Source organism: Hemicordylus capensis, chromosome 1, assembly GCF_027244095.1.
Source record: "Hemicordylus capensis ecotype Gifberg chromosome 1, rHemCap1.1.pri, whole genome shotgun sequence".
Taxonomy (NCBI): Eukaryota; Metazoa; Chordata; class Lepidosauria; order Squamata; family Cordylidae; genus Hemicordylus; species Hemicordylus capensis.
Window position 1 is genome coordinate 138,464,359 of NC_069657.1, and position 24,434 is coordinate 138,488,792.

At 45.8% G+C, this 24,434-nt stretch overlaps 1 protein-coding gene across 1 annotated transcript in view; it reads right to left on the bottom strand.

The window, feature by feature from the left end:
- Positions 1–1,189: 1,189 nt before the first annotated feature.
- The window catches only part of BEST1 (bestrophin 1), a 28,884-nt gene continuing 5,639 nt past the window's right edge, over positions 1,190–24,434 (bottom strand). The window contains exons 2-10 of the mRNA XM_053286622.1: positions 22,291–22,453; positions 20,395–20,489; positions 17,769–18,002; positions 12,437–12,591; positions 10,969–11,046; positions 6,982–7,134; positions 5,713–5,793; positions 4,070–4,221; positions 1,190–2,472 (exon numbers count right to left, since the gene is read on the bottom strand). Coding sequence (XP_053142597.1) covers positions 1,257–2,472; positions 4,070–4,221; positions 5,713–5,793; positions 6,982–7,134; positions 10,969–11,046; positions 12,437–12,591; positions 17,769–18,002; positions 20,395–20,489; positions 22,291–22,442 — 2,316 coding nt within the window. The 5' untranslated portion in view covers positions 22,443–22,453 and the 3' untranslated portion in view covers positions 1,190–1,256. The remainder of the gene's footprint in view (positions 2,473–4,069; positions 4,222–5,712; positions 5,794–6,981; positions 7,135–10,968; positions 11,047–12,436; positions 12,592–17,768; positions 18,003–20,394; positions 20,490–22,290; positions 22,454–24,434) is intronic.

The window sequence follows — 24,434 nt, forward strand, 5'->3', positions numbered from 1 at the left end:
CTCCAACCTAGTTATGCCCTCTCCTCCCAGCCTCTCCTCACTTCCTGCCAGGATTCTGTTGTCCATCACTGCAAAACAGGAATCCTCATTCCACTGTGCCTAGAATGGTGGATGCACCCAATGCAATGGCTTAGTTTTTCAAGGCACATGTTGCAGTCATGCAGCACATCGTTTGGGAAGCAGCCTGTGCCCTTTAAGGCAGGGGTGGTGCCCCTTTCATGAGGTGAAGTGAGGCAGTCAGCTCAGGCAGCAGATTACTGGGGCATCAACAGGGCAGAAAGATGCTCTCCACCCCACCACCCCCACTGCCATGGGAACAGCTCTTCAAGACTGCTCTGACCCTGGCAAGCTTTGCAAGAAGTGCCGTTCATACTCCTACTTCTTGCAAGCTTTGCAAGGAGCAAAGAGAAGCCTTTCTCTTTGGAAAGATGGCAACCTTCCATCTCCCTGCTGCTACCAAAGCGTGCAGGGGGTTGGTTTTGAAGCATTTGGCACTTCACCTCCGGCACTGCAATGGACTGCCGTTGGTGTAAGGTGACTGTACTGCAGACAATGAAGACTGAGATGCCTTTGAAAGGGACGAAACCCTCATGGGGCATGCTCTAATCTGGGCACTCATCAATTAACTGGTTTTCATCTTCTCTACTGTGCGGTGGTTTCCCATAATCACTGGATGGCAGAATCTCTGTGGCAACCGGACCATGTGTGACAAAAACTACCTGCAGTTCCGCTCCCAAGCACCAGTATGTATCCAACAAGCTTTAATGGTAGGATGGCCAAGTGAGGGGATTATATTCAAAAGATCAAGTATAACCTTTACAATTAATTATGAAAGAGGGAAAAATCACTGTGCGGTTAGAAAAATTAATTCTGCAAACTGGCTCTTAATCCATAGCGGATGCAAAGTTCCCACCACTGGTGGCACGTTGCAGCCTTTGGTCCTTTCAAACAGTAAAAACCACCACTCCAAATGCCTTAAAATGGTAACATCTATTGCTTGCTGGAATTAAAGCTCTGGTCCTAGTCTTGTGAGGCCCAGGCACCACACATTGCTCCTTACAAGTTTGCTAAGTAGGTGTGTAGCCATGGAATTAGCTGTTCAAACTTGGAGATTCACAATTGCTCTGCAGTTCCTAAATGGTGATTCTGGTGCCTCTTTGGCAAAACATAGTAAAGGGCGGAGCACCAAAGAAGCATGGTTAAAAAGGAAAACCACCATGGCATCCTAATGGAAAGTATCTGTGAGCTCGTTTCTTTTAGTTGTCCTTGTCTACCCTCCCCTCATCAGCTGTGTTCTCACTCGTTTCCATGATCACTTCCATGAGTCCTACAAAGTCTCCCTCAGCTAGAGAGATGCCAGAGTCATTGGAGGAGGAAGAGGTGCCTGCCTTTCTCTGCTCCTTGGGGTGATAAGCACTGGGGCCTCCACTTCCTGGTTCTCTGGCAGAAGCTGCTACAGATTCCTGCTCAGGGACTCCTCCAGGCACCTCCGCTGCACTAGGACTGACAGAAGTGCTGCTTGTTTTGCTCAGGCGGGATCTCTCAAGCACTGGGGACGTCAAAGGTGTGAAGGAGAAGAAGGTAGGGCCATTGCTGCTAGGGGTCCTGATACCATGGCTGGGGAGGGAGCTGGAATGGTCTGGGTTTGGAATTCCTGGGTTGTCTGGAGGCAGCCAGAGATGCCGGTGACCCTTCAGATTGTTCAAATTCTTGAAGTTTGTCTGCATCTCAGGACCTGGGGACTCAGCAAAGAATGGAAACCTGGGGCTTATGGAGTCCCCTGAAGACAGAGCCCCTGGGCTTCCAAGAGGAACAGCCTCCTTCAGTTTATTGGTCACGTTTCTTTCCTCCTCTTCCACGGTCACTGCCAATGAGTCCGGAACTTGGCTTTTTTCTGCTGGCCAAACAAATGTTTCTCTGGTTCCTGAGCCAAGAGAGATTTCGCTTCTGTCCATATCGCTCGCTTGGCAAGGAGATTTGCTGGATAAATTATCCCTCAAGGAAGTGGAACAGGCAGCAATACTGGAGAGAGCAGGTGGCTTCTTGCGGCCTTGGCGTCTGGAGGGGAAGATCATGGGGATGGAGCTGATGGGGGTTTGTGGAGCACTGTAGAAGCCAGGCCTCTCGTAGAAGGGAGTGGACATGAAGGCGTCAAATTCTCTCAGTTTGCTGGCTGCCTTGTCCCATTGATCTGGGGGACAGAAGCCGGGGTAGGAGCAGTCTCCCCTTTGCTGGTTAATGCTAGTGGGGCTCGCGGGTTTGCCCACATCTGGGTATGCATAATAAGGAGAAGGAGGCACATTTTCATTCCTCCGACGCATCAGGTTCATTCTTGATGCTGACCTGGCGAAACTGGGGGACTGGGCACTCAGGAAGCGGCTTATGTGTCCCAACAATGGCGTTGAGTGGTTGGCTTCCTCGTTCTCTTTAATCTGTTCCAGGGGCTGGAATTCCATCTCTTCTTTCTGCATGCTGAAAAAGGGAAACAGGAAGTGGCAAAGTGTAACAGGAGAGAATGAAAAGGCAGTGGTCATGTGTGGTGCTCTGACCAGCGTGGGCTCTAGGTTTTGGGGAGCTGCCCTCGGGCAACACATCCTTGGCAGGGCCCCCACCTCTTGGGGTTTGCCCCCCTTCATCGGTGGGCTCCCCTCTTCCTCACTGCTGCTGCTCCTGCTTGCCATTGTTACTGCCTCCTTGTTTGTCAGGGAGAGGGCCAGTGAGCAAGCAGGTGGTGGCGGCATGCTCCTTGTTCCCCTGTTGATGCTCACTGATTCAAGCCCTTTGGGCCAAAGGGAGAGGGCAGGTGAGAGGAACAGCAGAAGCAGGGCAGGGGACTCCTCACAGTGGGCCCCTTGCTGGGGCATGGGACCTGCCAGCAGGGGTCCAACCATGCCCGCCACAGGATCTCAGCCCTGGTTCTGCTCTTCAGGACGTGTTGATAACCATTCCGTAAGCGCCAATGTAGTGTAGTGGTGGGAGGGCCATATGAGGACAAGGGAATCCCTGGTTCAAAGCCATGCTCAGCCATGGCCAGGTGACCCAGGATCAATCACTATATCTCAGCCTATCCTCTCAGGGTTATTGTGAACATATGACAGGAGTGCAAAGAACCACATTAGCTGCTCTGAGCTTCTTGGAGAAAGGGTGGGGGAAATGTAATTAATAGTATAAATATATAATACTAACAAGCCTGGGCATTGTTGCATGTCTCTTCAGTTTGCCTATGGGCAGGGCTGTGGGTATTACAGTGCTCACGAACCAAACCAAACAAAAACAAACCAGAATTCTGGCACCAAGAAAAAGCTGATGCCTGTGACAAGTTGCATTTCTTTAGACATGACTTGCAGCCCAGTCCTGCTTATTCAGACACCTCAGAGGTGATGAGGGCTGAGAGAGACTCCTTCCTACCACCTTGGAGAAGCCGCTGCCAGTTTCCAGGGATTCTCAATGTGTGGGTCCCCAGATGGGACTACAGCTCCCATAATCCCCAGCCCCAGTGGCCTTTGGTTGGGAATTATGGGAGCTGAAGTCCAATTACATCTGGGGACCCACACGTTGAGAATCCCTGGTGTAGACCATGCTGAGCCAGATGGACCAATGGTCTGACTTGCTAAGTTAGGCAGCTTCCTATGTTCCTAGGTGCATATAAACAGTTTATCTGGCAGCAAACCTCTGGATGACCTTGGGCAACGGTTCTTACTTTGCTGCCTGCAGGCCGCACAGTGTGTGCTGCAGAGCTAAAGGGAAAGGAGGGGCCTGGCAACTCATCACAGGCAATGTGGACATACAGGGTTTGCACAGTTGAGCTTATGCTGGAAGCCGTAAAAAGAGCTAGAAAACTTAACGAAGGCTAAAACAGTCAAATGAATCATTGTTCTTGGTCTACAAAGAGTGATGTGAGATCTGGAGGAATGTAGATGCTTTTAATTAACTCTGAATCTTATGGCACAATAAAGATGAATACATCCATGGGGGCCTGAGCTTCCATGGGCAAGCACCTACTTTGTCACATGCATTTCTTGTGTCAGGAAAGGGGATCTCCATTGCCGTTTGAGGTAGTTCCACTTGCCTGATATCAAAGGTTGAGCCCATGAAAGAGGGCCGCTTATATTCTGCAGTTGCTGCTGTATAGGGTGGTTGTGGGTCTGATTCATTCCAGTATGGATCCTTCTGCAGGGTGGGCACATCCTGGTGCATTTCATCCACAGCCATAAGGGAGACCTGCCAAGAGATGCCTGATGTCACAGACGCCATGGAGTAAAGACTGAGTGGTTATTATCCTAGCATTGTGACCACTTTTGCCCTCGTTTTCCATTTCTGAAAAAAACCCATGCATTTCTAGTAACTGGAGAAGGGTTGCATAGATGCTGGGATGTTGTTCAGTGTAATAACTGAAGAAGTTGGTTTGGGAGCTTAACAATGGAACATACTGGAGAGCTTATGATAAGGGGGCAGCACACCGAGATAACCATGTATTGTTGACTTGGCGGTTGCTTGACAATCTCTCCTGTTTTTGAAGTTCCAGGCAGTTGGTTTATTGAACCCCTAATAGGATGAATACATGGCTGGTAGGCTATGCTCAACTTGTGGGTCACAAGTCGTGCAGACCAACCTAAGAGACCTCCTGAGACCTCCTTGGAGGCCTTCAGGAGAGCCTTAAGGATCCATTTTTTTAGCCTGGCTTTTAATGATATCTAGTTTTAATCTTAGTTTTAATCTGGTTTATATGTTTTTTTAATTTTAATTGTTTTATGATGTGGTTTAACATTTTTTTAAATTTAAACTGCCCTGAGCCACGTTAGGAAGGACGGTATATAAACTGAATGAATGAATGAATGAATGAAGGAGTGAATACATACATACAGTAAGAGGGACTGTGATGGAATTTGTTGCTTGTGATGTACATAAGGCAGTACGAGCTCATGAATGGCAAGGGGATGATCAAAGTGCAAGAAAGACAGCACAGGTGAATGCTCAGTGAGAAGAGCGCATGGGAGGCCTCACGTGTGGATTTCCAACATTCAGAAATGGGCTTGATACAGAAAAGACTGAAAGGTAATGTATTGAAATAATGAACTGTTAAGCACTCTAGTCCTTATCATAATGGTGCAGTGCACCAGGGTTTGGGAGACAACTAACACAATATAACACAATAACCCCTGCTAACTTGGCAAAGAGGCACCTTTTAACGTGGTGATTCTCTTTATTTTGCAGGGGGAGAGTAACTGGCCCTATCCACCCCCAGCACAGTATCTCCAGTGACTGTTGCTGGTGTCTATATGATGTTTCTTTTTAGACTGTGAGCCCTTTGGGGACAGGGATCCATCTTATTTATTTGTTATTTCTCTGTGTAAACTGCTCTGAGCCATTTTTGGAAGGGCGGTATAGAAATCGAATAAATAAATAAATAAAAATAATAAATAAATATGAAGCTCCTGCCCAGAGCCATGGTCTCTTTGGATTCTGGATGGTTCTTGAACTGTGGAGAAGGGATATGGTGATCTGAAGCTGCCCAGCCCAATCTGAATTTGCTTCTGATGTACACTCTACTTGTTTATTTAAAAAAGAAAGAAAGGCACATCATGCTAAGAACTTTCAAGAACTGCCACAGTCTGAGACAGTTCAAAAGGGAAAGTCCTGCCACACAGGAAGTTTAAGCACAACTCCTTTTCAGTTTCAGTGACTGTAAGAACAAGCCTCCCCAGCACTCACCTGCAGATTCCTATCAATGAGCCAATTGGTTTCAAAGTCATCATCGTCCTCCCCAAATGGATTAATCAGCTGTTCAGCTACCTGTGAAATGAGAAGGAAAACTTCCTGGAAGTTTTTCACACCCAGCTTTTAGTTCACATCTTCTCTGGAATGGAGGTATGCATTCACATATTGGCCAAATTTACCCCGAAATCCCTGCGAGCTATCAGGGAGCACTTCACACACACAATTTGGGTTTTTCATTGTGTGTTGGATGGTAGCCCGATTTATATCTGGGGTTAAAAAAAAACACCCACTTTTTGCATTGTTTTTTGCGGGGGCAACTTCCAACTTGCAGTAAAGCCTCACAGAAAACCAGTGGTAAAGCCTGCTGTCTGGGAAAGCTCCTGGTTTCTGGAGCTTATCTGGGGTTGGTTCAGGTGGTCAGCAAAACAGATGTCACTGTTATACTGAAGGCAATGCAGTATTCTCTTGGCCAGTCAGTCAGTGGAATAAGAGAGCACGATTGGCAGAGCAAAGAGAGCTGAGACTCTGACAAGAGGTAAGACACATACAGTATGTACTTGCTTGCTTGCTTTTTATCTATAGCCTTACAGTATATTCTCAGCTGAAAAAAGATCCTGCAGGCTTCCCATCTCCAGCATTAATTTCTTCCTGGCTCACTTCCAGTCCTGGAAATGAGGCTGGAAGGCAAGCTCCTGATAGGTAGGTGGAACTGTGGGTGTGTAGGAGCCATAAGGGGAAGGAAGGATACTGCACCTTCTGCCTGCCTGATCCTGTAAATCACCCCCGTGTTTTACACATGACTCAGAGGTGCAGCTATAATTGAGTGGATGTGTTCAAAGAACCTGGGCCACCGAGCTCCTCAGGATCCCCCAGCTTCACTACTCCCTATCTGCTTCATTATCTCCTTCACTCCTAGGACTGCTGGAGAGAGGGGTGAACACAGGCCTCCTCTCCTCCTCTCCTTTAGCGATGCCCCTGACATGACTCATGGTTTAAGGTGCAGGCTCAAGTTTTAAAATGCAGGCCTGCCAGTGTTGCATGTAAATGTACTGCCCAGAGACGAAAGTTTGGGGCGGTATACAAATTTGATAGATAGTTAGATAGATAGATAAAAATAAATGGGGCCTAATTGACAAAATATACGTGGCATGGCCTTGGGAGTCAGCACTCTAGCTGCTTTGTCCACTCAAGAACCAACTTCAGGTGTTCTGTACTGGTGCACACATGTTCCCTGAGGATCAAGATACATTCCTTTGGACTGACCTTTAGCCAACCAGCATAGAAGAAAAACTGTAGGAAGGTGAAGATGGGCACAAAGAGGTCCATCTCATGGCCATGATACCCCTTTGCTGGGTCCAGGAACTGTCGGCCAATCAAACAAGCCAAGAAGAAGCTGTAAACAGCCACTGTGACCACCTTGGAGAAAGAGACGCTGTTAGGCCACATTGTGATTCACAGGAAAGAGGGAGCTGTGCAGCCATTACTGAACCATGACTCATACCAGAAAACACTTCAGGAAGGCAGAATCACAATTACCAGCACTGAAGCCATGAAGGAGTTGGAAAACTCCTTGCCCTCTTTTAAGTATATGTAACTGTCTTATCCGGAGTCAGACCATTTTCCGATCTAGGTCAGTATTGTCTACACAGGGATTCTCAAACGTTGGTCCCCAGATGGTGTTGCTGGAGTGCAACTCTCCCTGGCTGGGGATGAAGGGAGTTGTAGTCCAACAACATCTAGGGGCCAAAGGATGGGAACCCCAGTCTACAATGACTGGCAGCAGCTTTCTAACAAGGAAGTTTCCGATTCCTGTCTGGATTGGACTTGGGACCTTCTGCACACGTAGCATATGCTTTACCACTGAGCTGCAGCTCCTCTTCTTCTGCTGTGTGGAAGGTGGTTTCACTAATGCCATGTGCACCTGTTGCCAGGGGTGCTTGAGATATTTATAAGGCTACGTCAAATACCCCTTTCCTGCCCACCATGCCATGGGTGTGCTTTTCCATCAAAATCCTTTCCCTGATTCTTCCACCCGCTCCCCCATTTCTTTTCAGCAGGCTTACTCATATCCCTCCATGTAAATTCGTACAATATGAAACAAAACGTAGTCATTCTCTCGCAGGAAATCTAGCCATTGCATGAGGAGGAGCTTGATAGGGCTGTACTGGTGAAGCTCTCGGAGAAAGCAAGCTTACCCCCCAGCCCCAATGAAAGAGGACTTGTGTATGGAAAGGCCCTAAGTGTTTGAGGAGCTCAGTTCCTGGCTCTTGGGAATGTGGCAGGGAGAGGGATGGAAAAGTGAGCGGATTGATTTACAGACAATTGGAAGCAAAAACAATCACTGTTTGATTTGGTATTGGGATCAGTACATTCTGACCAAATGGATTTCTTGGTCTAAATACTTGGCCAGGGTTGCCAGGTTGCAACCCAGAGATTATCCCTATACTTTAACATTTACCATGTCAATACGTATGTCTCAGGAGCTGCTGCTGCTGCTTCTCCCTGTCCTCCTCTATGCTTCAGCTGCTATAGCAAGCAGGCTTCCAGGCACACTGCTCAGAAGGTGAGGGAAAGGAGTGGACAAAGAAGCACATGGGTGGGAAAAGGCACTGCTGGAACATAGGAAGCTGCCTTATACGGAGTCAAGAGTCAGACCACTGGTCTATCAATCTCTGTATTGTCCACACTGACTGACAGCATCTCTTCAAGGTTTTAGGCAGGTGTCTCTCCCAGCCCTACCTGGAGATGTCAGGGATTGAACCTGGGACCTTCTGCATGTGAATTGGATGTTCCAGCACTGAGCTACAGCCTCCTCATTCCTCACCTTTTATTCAGAGGAACAGTGAGTGTAACTATGCACACAGAACATCTGGGCTGCAGCCTGGCAATTCTATTGGCCACCTATTCTATTCTTGCTGGAACTGATCCTGATTCTGGCCACATAAACGTTGCTGTAAGCAGTAGAGCTTCCATGCACCATGTTGTAGATCAGAGCTGCACAACTTTGGCCTTTCTGCAGATAATGGGCTACGACTCCCATCATCCCTAACTACTGGCCACTGTGGCTGGGGATTATGGAAGTTGTAGTACAACAGCTGGAGGGCCAAAGTTCTGCAGCCCTTTTGTAGATCCTGCCCCCCGCCCCACCAAGGCAGTTCTGAGGACAGACAGCAGGCAATTGTAGGTGGTTAAAGTAGGCTGAATGTTGAGCATCTCGACCTTCACAAATGTTGCATCTTCAAAATGGGCAAGTTTTGCTTTTCAGATTATAAATCCTTGGAGGTGGGGATTGACTTGGCTTGCTCTTCTTTTTGTACAGTTCATTGAGAAGTTCAGTACAGCACAAGTAACTAGCACATTGGAGGGTGAGAATAGATAACTGAGGAGGAGAATACCGCAAGTCTCCTCTGTGTCAGATAACCCACTGGGCTGATGAAGCCTTTCTCTGAATTCTGTTCCCAAGTCCTGCTTATCTTGCTGCAATGGTTTCAGACAATCCAGGCATCCATTTCCACCTTTTCAGTTTACTGCTACATGCTAAAACTGCACTCACGTTGAAACATGGATGTATGCACATGTGTAGGGGAAAGTGAGTGTAAAACACGTCTTTCTTTCTCATATATTCCAGCCAGCATCCTGGGACTTCCAGTGCTGAGAAAGTTCCCATGGCAATTCAACTCTCTCTCTCTCTCTCTCTCTCTCTCTCTCTCTCTCTCTCTCTCTCTCTCTCTCTCTCTCTCTCTCTCTCTCTGTGTGTGTGTGTTTATCTTCATGTGCCTTTCTTCCTAACTTGCAGGAGACTCTGGTCTGCCCAGGGTTCCAAATAAATCACTCATTAACCTTTAAGGTCCACAGGGATGAGAAAACCTTTCCACTGCACAACAGAGGCTATAGTGCATTATCTAGCAGTAGGGTTCCCTTGCATAAGACACAGGAGGAATCTGGCACCATAAGGTCTGCCCCGAGGCTGCAGTTAGGGTGGAGGTGAACAGTTAATGTGCCTGGTGTCTAATGCAGATAACAGCCTTTCCTGAACATAAAGAGCAAAGATGTGACTCATTGTGGTGGTGTGCATGCCAATAGCTGGGAAGCGGTGTCCTTAGGGCAGCTCAGGTAAAACAGCATGATTAAGTGGAAGGGAACCAACTGACCTGGCAGGTTTTGATGTGTGCAAGGAGAATCAAAATGTGCTCCAAGAAAATAAGGACCAAATGCCACTGGGCATGAAAATCCCCCGTTTGTACATAGGGAGGGTATGTGTAAGAAAATGTGTGTTTTGTGTAGGTCTACAAGATTGAGGCTTGAATATACTGTGGGTAGCATCCAGACAAAGTTACTCATGACTTAGTTCCCTTGAATTTAGTGGGACTTAACTTTGGTATGACTGACTTGTCTCATTGATTTCAGTGGTGCTTAGTCATGAGAGGAGAGGGGAGAGGAGAGCTGGTCTTGTGGTAGCAAGCATGACTTGTCCCCTTAGCTAAGCAGGGTCCATCTTGGTTGCATATGATTAGGAGACTCAAAGTGTGAGCACTGTAAGATATTCCCCTTAGGGGATGGAACTGCTCTAGGAAGAGCAGAAGGTTTCAGGTTCCCTCCCTGGCTTCTCCAAGATAGGGCTGAGAGAGATTCCTGCCTGCAACCTTGGAAAAACCGCTGCCAGTCTGAGCTAGATAGACCAATGGTCTGACTCGGTATGTGGCAGCTTGCTATGTTCCTATGTTCCTATAACTAAATTAGTCTACATGCTACTCTATGTCTGGTACCTAGCTAGAGGTGTATTTTGTGTGCTCAATATTTAGTGCACCCAGCTAGAGGAATATTATGGAATTCATTAAAGAGGAAGTTAAGACCAAAGTTGTATGAAGCCTGGGAGGATGTTCATGAGGAAAAGAGTAGGGGATCATGTATGCGGCATATGTATTTGTGCTGGGGAAAGTTGATATGTGGGCTCTAATGTGTGGACACTTACCAGTACTTTAAAACTCTGGGTGTAAACTAAAGAAATTAAGATTGTTTTAATCCCATTGAAATCAATGGGAGGTAAATGTTTAACCATAAGCTAGCATTAGTTCATTTACATTTATGCTTCTTCAGACTGCACCCTTTAGCTGTTTCCAAGCATCATTCTTCTCATTCTGTGAAAAGTGTCATGTGCACAGTTGGAATAAAAATAACACTAAAATACAGTAATGATAAAATAGTTCTGGCAGCCATGGTGGAGGATGCATACCATGGTCCAGTTCTCACCTGTGTGTAGACCAATGGAATGCTGATCCAGTCATACCCGTAGAGTCGCCCACATTGACTGCGTAAAGTGTTCATTTCCTGCTGGAGAGAAGAGCAATTATTGAAAAACAAAATGATGATTCCCTATTGTGGCCCCAATGCCTCTTGTAGGAGGATCTGATACATGCTAACAGCTCCTTTGATCTTGCTTCACAAATGGGATTTCAGTTTCAGCTATACTACATTGTCTGCTTTATTGGACCCGATAGTTCAATCCCTATATCAGACCAAGGACTGTGTGCATTCAATACCTGTGCTCTACACTGTAGAGCACAATTACACCTTGGAATGTAGAACACATAGAAACAGAGTTCTTGAAAATTACTTTTATTAAAAACACACAAACAGTAACTGCAGTGTTGTTGTTTTCTTCTATTTTGATTTTATGACACAGTTTACTAGCCATAAGGTTGGATACTATTTATTGTTGTTTGCAGTGGCCCAAGCAAATCCATGTTTCCATCATCTTAGCAACATATTCTAAACTCTTGTCAAAAACAAAACATCTCCACCAGTATTTATATCAGCCCATATTCTAATAATTTCATAATGTACACAATGTGTTTAACTGAACTGAATATAACATACATAATTCCAGATCTAATTCTCTTCTCACCGAAGTTTCTATCAGAACTTAACTAATAATTAATTAAATCGCCTTTGGCCGCATTTGCACGTAACGCAGAACCATGGGTCCAATGGACCCACGGTTGCACTCCCCACCCACCCACTCTCCTGTCCACATTTGGACGTAACAGACAGGAGGCTTTCTGCAGTCAGTGAGACTGCAGAGAGGAGGGGGAACTGATTGCGTGGGCTCCCTTCTGGACTGAAAGATGGCCCTGGCAGCCAATCGCAGGTGGAGGTAGGGAGGAGCTTCCTCCCTCAACTATGGTTGCAGCACAATGGGACTGTGGTGCAGTGTTTGGACATAACACTGACACTGTCAACGAGCAGGTAGGAGCAGCGAAACCCAATAAAAATGGAAGGTTCAAACTGGAGTCTCAGGAGGGAACCTTGGGTGGCTTTTGGGTCCGAACCATGGTTGCACACATTCAGCTGTACAAAATTCAGTTGCACACATTCGGATGACATTTTCAACCTCAGAACCTTCAACTGTGGTTTCACATTAAATACGATTGGGGTGTCTGTGTTAGAGCCTTTGAATCTAGAGCTAGAAAAAAGAGAGCCACAATCACTTTCTCTCTTTGGGACTGCACCTTCCTATATAATGCCACTGGTCTGATACTAAGCTCTGTAACATTACACCCCATTCACGGATGACCTGTAGCAGTTCTTTTTACCTCATCTCCTAGCTAGAGAGAGGCCAGATGTACATGGAGATGTTCATGAAATCTCAGTTTTTAATGGTTCAGCTCACTGCTCAAGATACCTCCATTTGACACCCACTCGTATATCCAAAACTCACGTTCAGGATGCCTTGGAGGAGCACACTGTCACGAATCCTGCCATCATTGCGTGCCTTCACTGCCAGGTTTGAGAACCACACACAGGGGATCCAGAACTTGTTATGGGGTGAGTTCAGGCTGTCAAACTTTTTGTGTTCTTCTGGAGTCATTAGGCCTACACAGAAAAGGAGATGGGGAAGAGAGGAAGGGCCGTTCATAAAACATTCTGATCAAATATGTGAGAACAGCAGCAGACAGCAGACTTCTAATAAGAATTAACTATTTCTTGCTAACAATTTACTGGAAAAACCCAGTGCCTGGAAACTTAGACGGGGAATTCAACACAAATTAAACAAAATTTATCTTTAGTCTATGGCCCCTGAAGGGGGATCCTACAGGCCCAACCACTCACATAGCCTTCCATTGCAAAACTGAAACTGTTCTCTCCATTCTCTCACATGGCGTGTCTCATTTTGAGGCACTCAGGAGCTGGCTCTTTAAAAGGCAATACACTACCATTCTGTCCTTCCCAGATTTGTTTATTTTTTGGAGAATGGATGTGAATGTGTTAGTCCTGAAAATAACTTTGGAGACCTGAAAATATTGGTGTTTGGGTTCTGTACTTGAATTTCCTAAGCTTGTAAACCTATATTCATGGGAGAAACCTAACTACCACTACAAAATTAGAGAGAGAGAGTGTTAGAAATGGAACTCTATGAAATGAAAGGAGTGAGGGGACTTGGGAGAGCATGTAACACACTTGAATTAGCTAGTTTTCTCTCTCTTGTGAATGGAAAGTCAGGAACGAGTGCAAGAAACATTACCTTAGCACAAACAAAGCATGTTGCTACCTCTGTAGCCAAGGGCTATGTATTACTCAGAACATGCTCCATGAATATTCTGCATTGCTCTGCATTATATGGCAAGACAAACCGAATTCTGAAATTTGCTTATTTTGCACATTGTATTCAGCTGGAATCAAACCCAAATTTTTAATGGTTCAACTCACTGCTCAAGATATCTTAAATGTGGGACTTTGTCAATTTAATATGAGCAAAATAGTACTCAGAAGTCCTCCTCTTTTTGACTCATGATGACTGTCTCCCCACTCCCACCCCCAAGCGGGTTATACCATATAATTACAGAGACCCTCAGGAACATATAATTATTTTGTGAACCACAGTACTTTGTTTATGCTGTGAAAGGTGTAGATCAATGAACAAAGCATAGCATTTATTTAAGCCCCAAACTCAAAATGATGATCTCCTGCTCTAACATATGTCATTATCTGCCCTGCAAATAATCCTCTTGCTATTTGACGCTGTTTGTTCACCAGAGGAAAAGCACAATGAGCGCATCACGTCCTGGCCTTGTGCACCCACATCCCCCAAAACACCATTGAGATTGTTGGTGCTGATGGGCGTCATGCATCTAACTAAATGGGCTCTAATCCTTGGAAGTGTATACCCCCAATTAATTATTCTTTAAGGTGCTCTGACCCTCTGTTCCCTTCCCCGCTGCCCCACCACCACCACCACCAGGCTGAAGAAGAAGACTGTCTTTTCTCCACCTCCAGAGAACTTAAGTTGGTTGTGTGCTCATCTCTCTTTTGCTTCTGGTAAATGGGGTTTTTGGGTTGTTGTAGCCAAAAAAAAGAGTGTTTACACCTACACCATGGAAAGCGAAGTCTTAAACTACCAACACATTGCAACCTTGGTTTTGTGAACTGGAGCTTAAAGGAAGGAAATAAAAAGCAAGTGTTCTGCTACATGACTCAGTTCATCCCACTGTTTTCATCAGGTGACTCACCTAGCACTAATCAAAGACATTTTTTACTTTCACAGGCCTCTTAATTCATTTTAGTTTTTTGGGTTTTTTTGCCTCTGTAATTTTAAGTGGTAATGACTTTGTTTTTTTTAATTGTTGCACTAATTTTTAAAAATTGTTTCATTGTATCTTATTGGTTTGTCAAACCCCCTTCCTGCACCCCCTGGACTTTTGTTAGCTGCCCTGCAAATAACTATACTGAAGGTTGGAATACGAAGGTATTAAATAAAATAAAAGTATAGCTGTCTGCCTGATACAGTGGATTTGAATTTGATTACATATCTCTTTATCGTCAACTGCTGCTCTTAATTTAACACAGGGCCGCCCATCTTGGAAAATTCAAGCGTTCTACAAGCCAAGTTTCATAATATCACCCAAAGGGGAAACAAAGACGAAAAATAAATGGAGAAAGTGGATCATGAAATGGCCACTAGATAGTGCCAGAGTGCCAAGAAATAGTGCTGGAGAGGTATTTCTCGATTTTTCGGTTTGAATACACATGAAAACTTTGTTACAAGTATAATGGATGTGAAGTCCATATTCCTTGGCTGACATCTAGACTAAGTTACTTAAAGGACTACTTAATTCCAATAGGACTTTTCAGGAGTAATTTAGTATGGATGTCAGCCACTTTTTCTTACACTGGATCTGCTTGTTAAAGCCACATGGGAATTTTTTTTATGTTGGGTTGCTTTCCGAGCCTGAGCTTCAGGAGGAGGTACAAAAGACTGTCAAGATTGAGTTGGTGTACCCCTGGGTGCTTTCCAGATTAGACTCTGCAACGAGGTCACGTTGAATCTCAGAAGTGTGCTTCCCCACTTCCTGAATTGTGACACCGCAGTCCCTGCGTGGACAGCAGGATGCCGTTCACATTTCCAGTGCCTTGTCCTGAATTTAATCATTGTGATACAGAGCTAGGACATCGTATATCCGGTGTAAGAAAGTTGGTTTTTTTCGGGTTGTTAGTTGCTGCGAGTCTGCTCCCCCTGCTGCTTATGTTTTCAATGTGACTTGCCTGAACAGAGGCATTTTGCTGCTGTTGAGCAGCTAGGATGGAAAGCACCCTGGAGACCTATCTGGAATGCCTGATTTCTTCCCAAAGGCCGGCTGGAAGATAAGTGAGAAACACAGGCAAAGAGCAGTCTTCAAGTCCATGCTCATAGCATCCCCCCAAAGCTCAGCTGAGAAACAACCAGGGGCAGGCAGTATTGCTCTGGCCGAAGTGTGCAGAGTTAAGGAAGCATGGGGGAAATGCAGCTACATGGGCTGTTGTGACTGCATGGAGGACATTTATTTGGAAAGAGAAGCTGGAGTAGTGGTAACACTCCATCTAGGGACCAGCCATTCCTTGCTGATCCTCTTTTGTATAGCAGAAGTCACTCGCCACATGAATGCAGTCCACTGCATAGTGTGTTTCCCAGCATGCAGTCCTATCAAGCTAATGCCAAGTCGGAACTTGTCTACTCGGACTGGCAGGCAGCAGCTCCCCAGGATTTCAGGCAGGGGGCTGCCCAGTGCCCAGCCCTACAGCATGTAAACCTTCTGCATGTAAACCATGCCCATCCACATCAAGGATGTCTGCCAATGGGAAGGGGAAGACTTATATGATGGGCTGAGCTGACATGGTGAGTGTCATCGAGTTACATGGAGAAGGGGTGGGGAACTCTAGAATGGCTCTGTGCCAGCCCTTTGGCATCAGAAGAATCCTCACCCAGCAATAGATATACTTCTAAGTGCTTGACTGCACCAAGGTTACTCCATGCCCTAGGCTGGAGCACAGTATGTTGGGGCTGCCATGCCAGTGGCTCTGCCCCTATGTGTGGAAGTGCTCATGCTGTACAACTAGAGGTGGGCAGGAGCATGAACATGTATCCATGTGGAACCTCCATAGTGCACAGCTGAACGGCTGCTAGCTTTGAAGGAAAGCTATTGTTGCCATCCTTTGCCTGTTTCCCCCACTGTAAACAGGTCATGGCTGTGGTTTTTCCTAGTAAGAGAAGCTGCAGCAGGCTGGCCTCAACTGACCAGAAGATGTGGCTTTAGCTGCAGTGCTTGAAATGCACTGTGGAATTTCACAGAGATCTTCTAAACAATCTGTTAGTTTCTCTGGCTGCAGCTTTTGCAAAGGATGTGTATGACTTTATTTGTTTTCATTCTCAATAACAGATGATGCTGATGGAGCCAGAAATCGTCTTCCAAAGTAATGTGTTTTGTGCAAACTTGCACTACTTGTGACTTACCAAGCAGAATGCATCTCAAGTTCTCAGCCATCATGGTGGGCATAGCTGCATCCACCTTCTGTTTGTGCCTGGCACTTCAAAAAGAGATGTGTATTTGAAGCATCTTGCAGGTCACAGTACTTGACACACAGGCTGCGTTCAGCTTGATGGATCACAAGTTGGATAGACCTAAGTCTGATTCAGACATTAAGCCGTACATGCTTGTATGTACATGTGCTTGTGTGAACACTGTACACATATTCATTTTAAAAATGAACCCATGTGCAGGTTCCTTCAAATGCAGGCAGCATGTGATGTGCGCATGTGCACTGGCCACTTCTGGTCGGTGGATCAATGGGGTGGTACGGAGGTACGCTGCCACCCCGCCAGACTGTTTTTACACAGAGTGCCGGAAGGGGACGTGCGGCTGGCAGGGGAGAGCGTGTGTGTGTGTAGCAGGGGAGTGTGGCGGCAGGGAGTGCACCCTCCCCCATCCTTGAATCTACCCCACCCTGCCGCCCACCATCGGCTCGAAGGGCACCGGTTCCATGCACATCCCTACCTTGGGCCTGATCCAGCAGGGCTGTTCTTATGTTATGTTCTTAACTTGATGAATTGCACAAACTTGATGAATGTGCACAAATCAGGACATGTATGCAGTGTACATAGATTTGTGTGTGGTGAACATAATAGGCTCATTATCATAATCACGATTGAGATTAGGGCAGAAGAAGCCTCCTTCCTTAGTTTGGGAGCTGTGTACGCTCCCGACGTTTGATGGTCTGTCCGTTAAAATAAGGTTGGAGGCACTGTGCATGATTGTGATGAGCAGCAGCTGGGTTGGAGGGCTTTTTGTCCGGCCTCATTCAGCGCTGTGTGCAGCTGCTGGGTAGGAGGGAGCCCTCTGACCCAGCTGCTGCTCAGCACATGAGCATGGAGGACTCTGCTGGCCTTCGAGATCGGCCATCAAACATCGAGAGTGCACACAGCTCTTGAACTAGGGTAGGAGGCTTCTCCTACCTTCATCTCGATTGTGTGGACGAGCCTAACGTGTGGATAGAAGAGTATTTTATAGTGTGGGTGATTAGGATGTAAGTCATAACTGGTCCAGATGGCTGAAAGGCTTCATAGACTGGTCCTGCTCTTGCTTTTGTCTGCTGAGCCATTTCGGAAGGGCAGTATAGAAATTGAGTCAATCAATCAATCAATCAACCAATCAATCAATAAGATAAGCTTGAGGTTGAATATTTTGTGACCCTGAGGAGTGTGTGTCCATTTTGTCCTCACTCACCACGATGGCTCATACCTGCTCTCACAACGTGTTCTATGCTGGGAAATCGCTTGAAGACTGCAGTGCTGACAGAGCGCAAGATCAGCACACTTAGCAGATTGATGTAGCGCATCAGTGTGCGCCTCAGAAGGCGCCCATACTCATCCTTCCCATCCACGCTACTGGAGACCAGGTTCATAATGCGATCAGGCCATGGGATGCTCTCGTACTGGCCCCACCAGCGAGACACCACTAAGGTCACATAAAAGCCTAGGGTGGAAATGGGAGAGTCAGTCATTATGAAGCTGTCATTACCCTTGCATGCGTGCTTCTAATTTTTTAAATTGCTTTGTTCATATTGTCAGAGGTGGGTATACTTCATGTTTTTTAGTGAAGGCTCAAAATATTAAATACATATTTAAATATTAAAACATGCATGTTTACTTGGGCAGAACTTGGCAGCGTGGTGGTGGTAGAAACAAGGAGGGATAAAAGAAGGAACAAAGACATGTACTGGCCCCACTCACATACACAACAACACTAGCCACCAGAAGCTCTTAGCAACTCTTTGGGTTTTTGATTTGCACAAAATACCTTCTGTACATTTTTACATTTCCTGAATGACCACAAATATGATAAACTTCCTTCAAAAAGGCAGGAACCTGCAGATTCTGCAGAAACTTAGTCCTTTGCCCAATTTCTAGACCGATTACGGTCAGCATATGCTCAGTACCCTGTCAATGTTATCTGAAATTGAGGGATCTTTATTTGCAGGGCCTTCTGACAAGCTTGTGGTTGTCAGAACAATATCTGTCTCTCTCTCATTTAGTGACTTCCTGTCAGAATGGGCATTATTGCTCTTCATAAGCTGTATTCAGATATTATGTTGTATGTGTCTTCATACACATACATACAGGGAGCAGGTAAGTGTACTACTTTATATGTATCGAATGTACTATATTTAGGAACATAGGAAGCTGCCTTATACAGAGTCAGACCATTGGTCCATCAGACCATTGATCTGTGTACTGTCTACCCAGACTGGCAGCAGCTTCTCCAAGGTTGCAGGCAGGCAGGAGTCTCTCTCAGCCCTGTCTTAGAGATGCTGCCAGGGAGGGAACTTGGAACCTTCTGCATGCAAGCATGCAGGTGCTCTTCCCATCCTAGAGTGGCCCCACCCCCTAAGGGGAATATCTTACTGGGTTCACATGTAGGCTCCTATTCAAATGCAAACCAGGGTGGATCCTGCTTAGCAAAGGGGACAATTCATGAACCTGAATTTAAGATGACTTCCTTAAAAATATGGGTTAAATATAGGTTATACTATTTATTCAAAAGGAAGTGGGCCCTGAATTTAAGACAACCTTCCAATTTCTAACATCAATGAACTTGGAAAAAATCTAGTCTTGGATCCAGGTAAATACAGTAATGTGTATGCATACCTATCTATATGTGCATACACTATACACAGATTGTATGCGCGTTGAACATAACATGTGAATAGGGCTACTATCTTCTCAGCCCCGGAGTAGGGAGACTACTCCGACAAAGTCATCTATAAAGCTGTTAACAAGAATGGCAAAAAGCCATTTGTGGACCTATGCATCCTGCCTCTCAGAGAACATAACATGTCTTTGTATGGAAATACTTCAGCAGCCTCCAGAGTTATGCCTGAACATCAAGATCAGCTGACATGAGAAAACAATTGCATCGGCAACTACCTCTAAGATTTCAGGTCAAGAGCAGCTGCCTAATAATGCAGGCAATACTGTATCTGCTATGACTAAGCTCTTGCCAAGAAGTACTTCACATTTTATGAATACTGTTGACTTATAAATAAAATAAATTTGGGGCTTTTTGATTCCTTGGCATCAAGGAATATTAGTGCATATAGGAAGGAAAGATTGTGCCGTTGAGTCAGTGTCGACTCCTGACGAGCACGGAACCATATGATTTTCTTGGTAGGAGACAGGAGTGGTTTACCATTGTCTTCTACTGCACAGTATGAGATGATGCCTTTCAGCACCTTCCTATATCATTGCTGCCTGATATAGGAGATTCCCATTTTCTGGGTAACACACCAACGGGGATTTGAATCAACAGCCTCCTGCTCTCTAGGCAGTTTGCTTCCCTGCTGTTCCATTAGGTGGCCTTAGTGCATATAAGGGAAATATTATTACTATTATTATTACTATTAATAACATCATTGTCATCTTACTGTTATTTCCTCAAGCTTTGTATATTCACTGTTTATACTGTGAACTCTTCTGAAGAACAGTGATTTAGTCATAGTTTCTGGTGAAACTGCTGTAACGAACCTTGAGCCCAAAGCTATAAACAGGACTGGCTTCACTATTAGGCAGAGTATGGCAGATTCGGGATATCATTAAAATGAAACAAATTGGACTCTGGTTTAATATTCTGTGTTTACCAAAGGGAAGGGCGGGGCATCATTGTGGGTTTTATTTACTACTATTATCACGATTATTTATGCACCACTTTTCAATTTAAAAAAGTTATCATATTGGTCCACATTCTAAAAAACAAAAAAATGGAGAAGATTTCTGCCTCAGGCACCAAAGTATTTTTGTCTGTAGTAGACAAACACAAATAAAGGCTTCGCACCACCCTCTCCTTCCCACCACTTAATTTGTACCCTTACCTAGCACAAAGGACACGGGAATCAGTTCAGCATAGCTATTGCAGTACAGAGCCAGCTTCTCAAACATCAGCCTTTGGCTCTCACTCAGTATCAGCCTGGAATGGAAACACAGGGAGAACTTCCCAGTTTCAGAGCAGCAAGAAGGGTTTCTCATGGATGGGACTAGGGGGCTGTGTTTTGCTCTGAGGCTGGCTCAGCTCTAAAGGCCTTTCTGTACAATCAGGTGGATTGGGGTCTGTTTGTGTTCTCAAACAACAAATGCACAGCAGTGCCAGCCCTCGGGTTTTTGATTTTTGCACCCTACCAGCCCAGAGTCACCTTAGGTGGCGCAGCGGGGAAATGCTTGACTAACAAGCAGAAGGTTGCCGGTTCAAATCCACACTGGCACTATATCAGGCAGCAGCGATATAGGAAGATGCTGAAAGGCATCATCTCATACTGTGTGGGAGGAAGCCATGGTAAACCCCTCCTGTATTCTACCAAAAGAAAACCACAGGGCTCTGTGGGCACCAGGAGTCGAAATTGACTTGGCAGCACACTTTACTTTACCAGCCCAGAAGTGGGCAGCCCCAGGTTTAACTTAGTCTGCACAGGCTGCTCATACGCGAGATCAAATGACCAGCCTGCATGGATGACTAGCCCATGCTTGTTTGAGGATACGGTGGGAGAGAGTTTCCAGTCTATAATGGGGGCAAAGTCTTTAACACTTCAGGGATGAGAAGATGCTGCTGCTAATTCGGAAACCCAGTCTGAGAATTCCTTTTTGGAAATGAATGCTGAGGCAGGCAATTCATATTCAAGAGAGGGAGTGCAGCTAATGAGACTAGCTGTTTATGGGGCTGAGGTGCAATGAGCAGAGACAACTGTGTTTTGGGGTACAGAATGTGCAGGCCCTTTGGGGAGCAGGGTGCAGGATTAAATGCTTACACCACTGTGCACTACAAGAGGGAGAGAAAGAATAATTATCAGTGCTATATTGTGGCACAGTTTATGTGCCCCCAAAGAACTGGTGCCCTAGAGGCGACCCCTAAGTCCACCTAGTGATGGGCCAGCTCTGATGCACAGTTAAAGGAAAAGTTGTGCCCTTGCGTCAGTATCGACTCCTGGTGACCACAAAGCCCTGTGGTTGTCTTTGGTAGAATACAGGAGGGGTTTACCATTGCCATCTCCTGCACAGTATGAGATGATGCCTTTCAGCATCTTTCTATATTGCTGCTGCCCAATATAGATGTTTCCCATAGTCTGGGAAACATACCAGTGGGGATTCGAACTGGCAACCTCTGGCTTGCTGGTCAAGCCATTTCCCCGCTGGGCCATTAGGTGGCTGATGCACAGTTAAAGGTAGGTAAAGAGTGTCATCAAGTCAATTTCAACTCCTGGCGCCCACAGAGCTCAGTGGTTTTCTTTTGGTAGAATACAGAAGGCGTTTACTGTTGCCTCCTCCCACACAGTATGAGATGATGCTTTTCAGCACCTCCCTATATCGCTGCTGCCTGATATAGTGCCAGCAGGGATTCGAATGGGCAACCTTCTGCTTGTTAGTCAAGCATTTCCCTGCTGCATCACTTAAGGCGACTGATGCACAGTTACCATTTGTTATATGCATTCTACAGAGCCTTCCTTCAAGGCAGCACTTTGTTGTAGTGGAAATACCACATTTTCTGAGCACTTAAAACACAGTATTTTAAAATGCAGTATTCACTCTGGACAGCACATTTACTGGTCGTTGCATGGAATGCAGTGGGGCATGGGCACCTATCAGATACTTTTTGTGACGTCACTCCCCGCAAAAGCCCCTCTTGGAGGATAGAAGAATGTCTAAATGTGTGCTCCCAGTGCTTATGACGAAAGCACCTAAATAAATCAACCAGACCCAGGTGGAATGCAGAACCATACCTGTAGACGAGGCTGATGCTGAAGTAGAAGGAGATGAAGATCAAGAACTCACAATAGAGGAGTTTGTAGATGCTCCCTTTCCATCGGAGCAGGAGCTGTGAAAAGGTGCCCAGGCGTGCATCAGCTACACGATAGGTGTATGTCACTGTCATCACAAGGCCTGCTGGAAACAAAGAGCAGCATAAGGAGTACTAAGACCCTTCTGTGAGGAAAGGAGGACCTGATGACAGGCAAAAGCCAGGGCCAGACCTAAAGCACCTTGACCTCTGACGGCTTGGGGAACAGGACAAATGCAAGCAATTTCTCCACAATGTGGTAGGGGAAAATAAGCTAGCTCAAGAAGTCTATACTAAATTGGCAAGATATGTTAACTTAGGGCCATTCCAAAGTCAGGTTCTTCTTTACACCGAAAGCGCTTCCATGTAAGCATCAGAGGCACAAATGTCAATTAATGCATGTACTGATGAGGAAAATAGATGTATGTGCCATCACCACACATGATCAGGGGCACAGCTGTAATTGAAGCGGTTCGACCCAGTTCAAGTGCCTTGCTGTACTGGATTCTCTGGTAAGGGGGATCCTCTACTTAAAAAGGGGTTTTGGGGGCAGGCAAGAGTGCAGCTGTGGCAGCACCCTGGCAGTGGCGGGGCGGCTCTGTGGTGGCAGCCCTGCTGACGCTCCCCTCCCGCACGGTGGGCTAGTGGATGGCCCAGTTTCAGCCTCCGCACATGCTACGCTGGTGGGGCCAAGAAGGACAGCCACCGCAGAGCTGTCCCCGCCCCTGCCGGAGAACCGCTACCACAGCTGGTAAGGTGCCCTCTCGCCTGCCACCCGAACCCCCTTTTAGGTAGGAAACCCCCCTTTGCTTGTAAAGGAGAATCTTACTGGATTCCCTTTTACAAGCAAGGCACTTGAACTGGCTGAACTGGTTCGATCGGAACCGTTCCCAGTTCCTGTTCAAACTCAGACCAGCCCCCCTCTTTCTGAACTGGTTTGAACTAGTTTTGCACATCCCTACTATTGAGATATTGGTGTACAAAAAGGGAAGGAGTTTAAGATAACATTGGAGACAAATGTAGTAGTCGAGAGGTAAGCCTACAAATAGAACAAGGAAACTTGGGAAAGGCTAAGGGAGGGAAAAAACAGCGCATGGGAAGAGAAAAGGCGAGATGTAATAAAATAAAGGCAATTTGTTGAGCAATGCCGTTAACTCTGGTTTGGGCTGCTGCCCAGGAGATAGTTTACACATTAAAAGGAACATGAAAGCATGTTGATCCTCAGAGGGGCCTTTCCAACATTGCCCTGAAACATCAATAACACGATGCTTTGGACTGCTGTGCTTGGATGTGGGTCACTGGAAGGCTGATGGTGGAGGGCACAGAAGTAAGGCAACACAGGAAGTGGGGAAGAGACTTTGTACATCTTCTGCTCCAGGCTTTATAGAGATACGTATGGAGTGTTGATTTCTCTATGGAGAAAGCGTAAAGGCGGAAAAACAACAGAGTGCTCTCTGTGGCACAATTATTCTGATCCTGTGGATTTTGTAATATCTCTGCGAGGTGGATTTCCTGGCTTGGCCACATCATTGCCTGGGGTTGCTCAACATGATGGATAGTCTTCTCAGCATTCTAGTGTTTATATGGTTGTGTTTCTACCCATGTGTGTTTTCTGGAGGCAGCTTGAAGTTTATTCCGATGTGCAGTGCCAAAAAAGAGATGTATGGCAGTCAGTCTAGCCATGAAAAATGCACTTGCAGTCCCAAATAAGCATGCTGTATACTCAGTTGTCCACCCCAAGAAGTGGTTCCTGTGCACCGGACTGGATCAGTGGCAAGAGAATCAAGCAAGATAAAGCAGAATAGTATACTCTGGGGTAAAAAGGGGAGCATCTAGTTGAGTGTTGCCATTCGGTAATGCTGCGACTGGTGTCTTAAATTTTGACAATGAATTTACAGTTTATATGATTAAATAAACATTGGCCTCTCTCCCTTCTTGTAAATTATGGTAGTCCTACCAATCAGATACGGCATCATTTTTGTAGAAATTCCATTGCCTTATCTAAACCCTCCTGTGTTGTTTTACATGATCCCTTTGGAATGACAGTTCTCCAGCTGCAGAGTATGGTCCAAACAGATAACTGTTTCA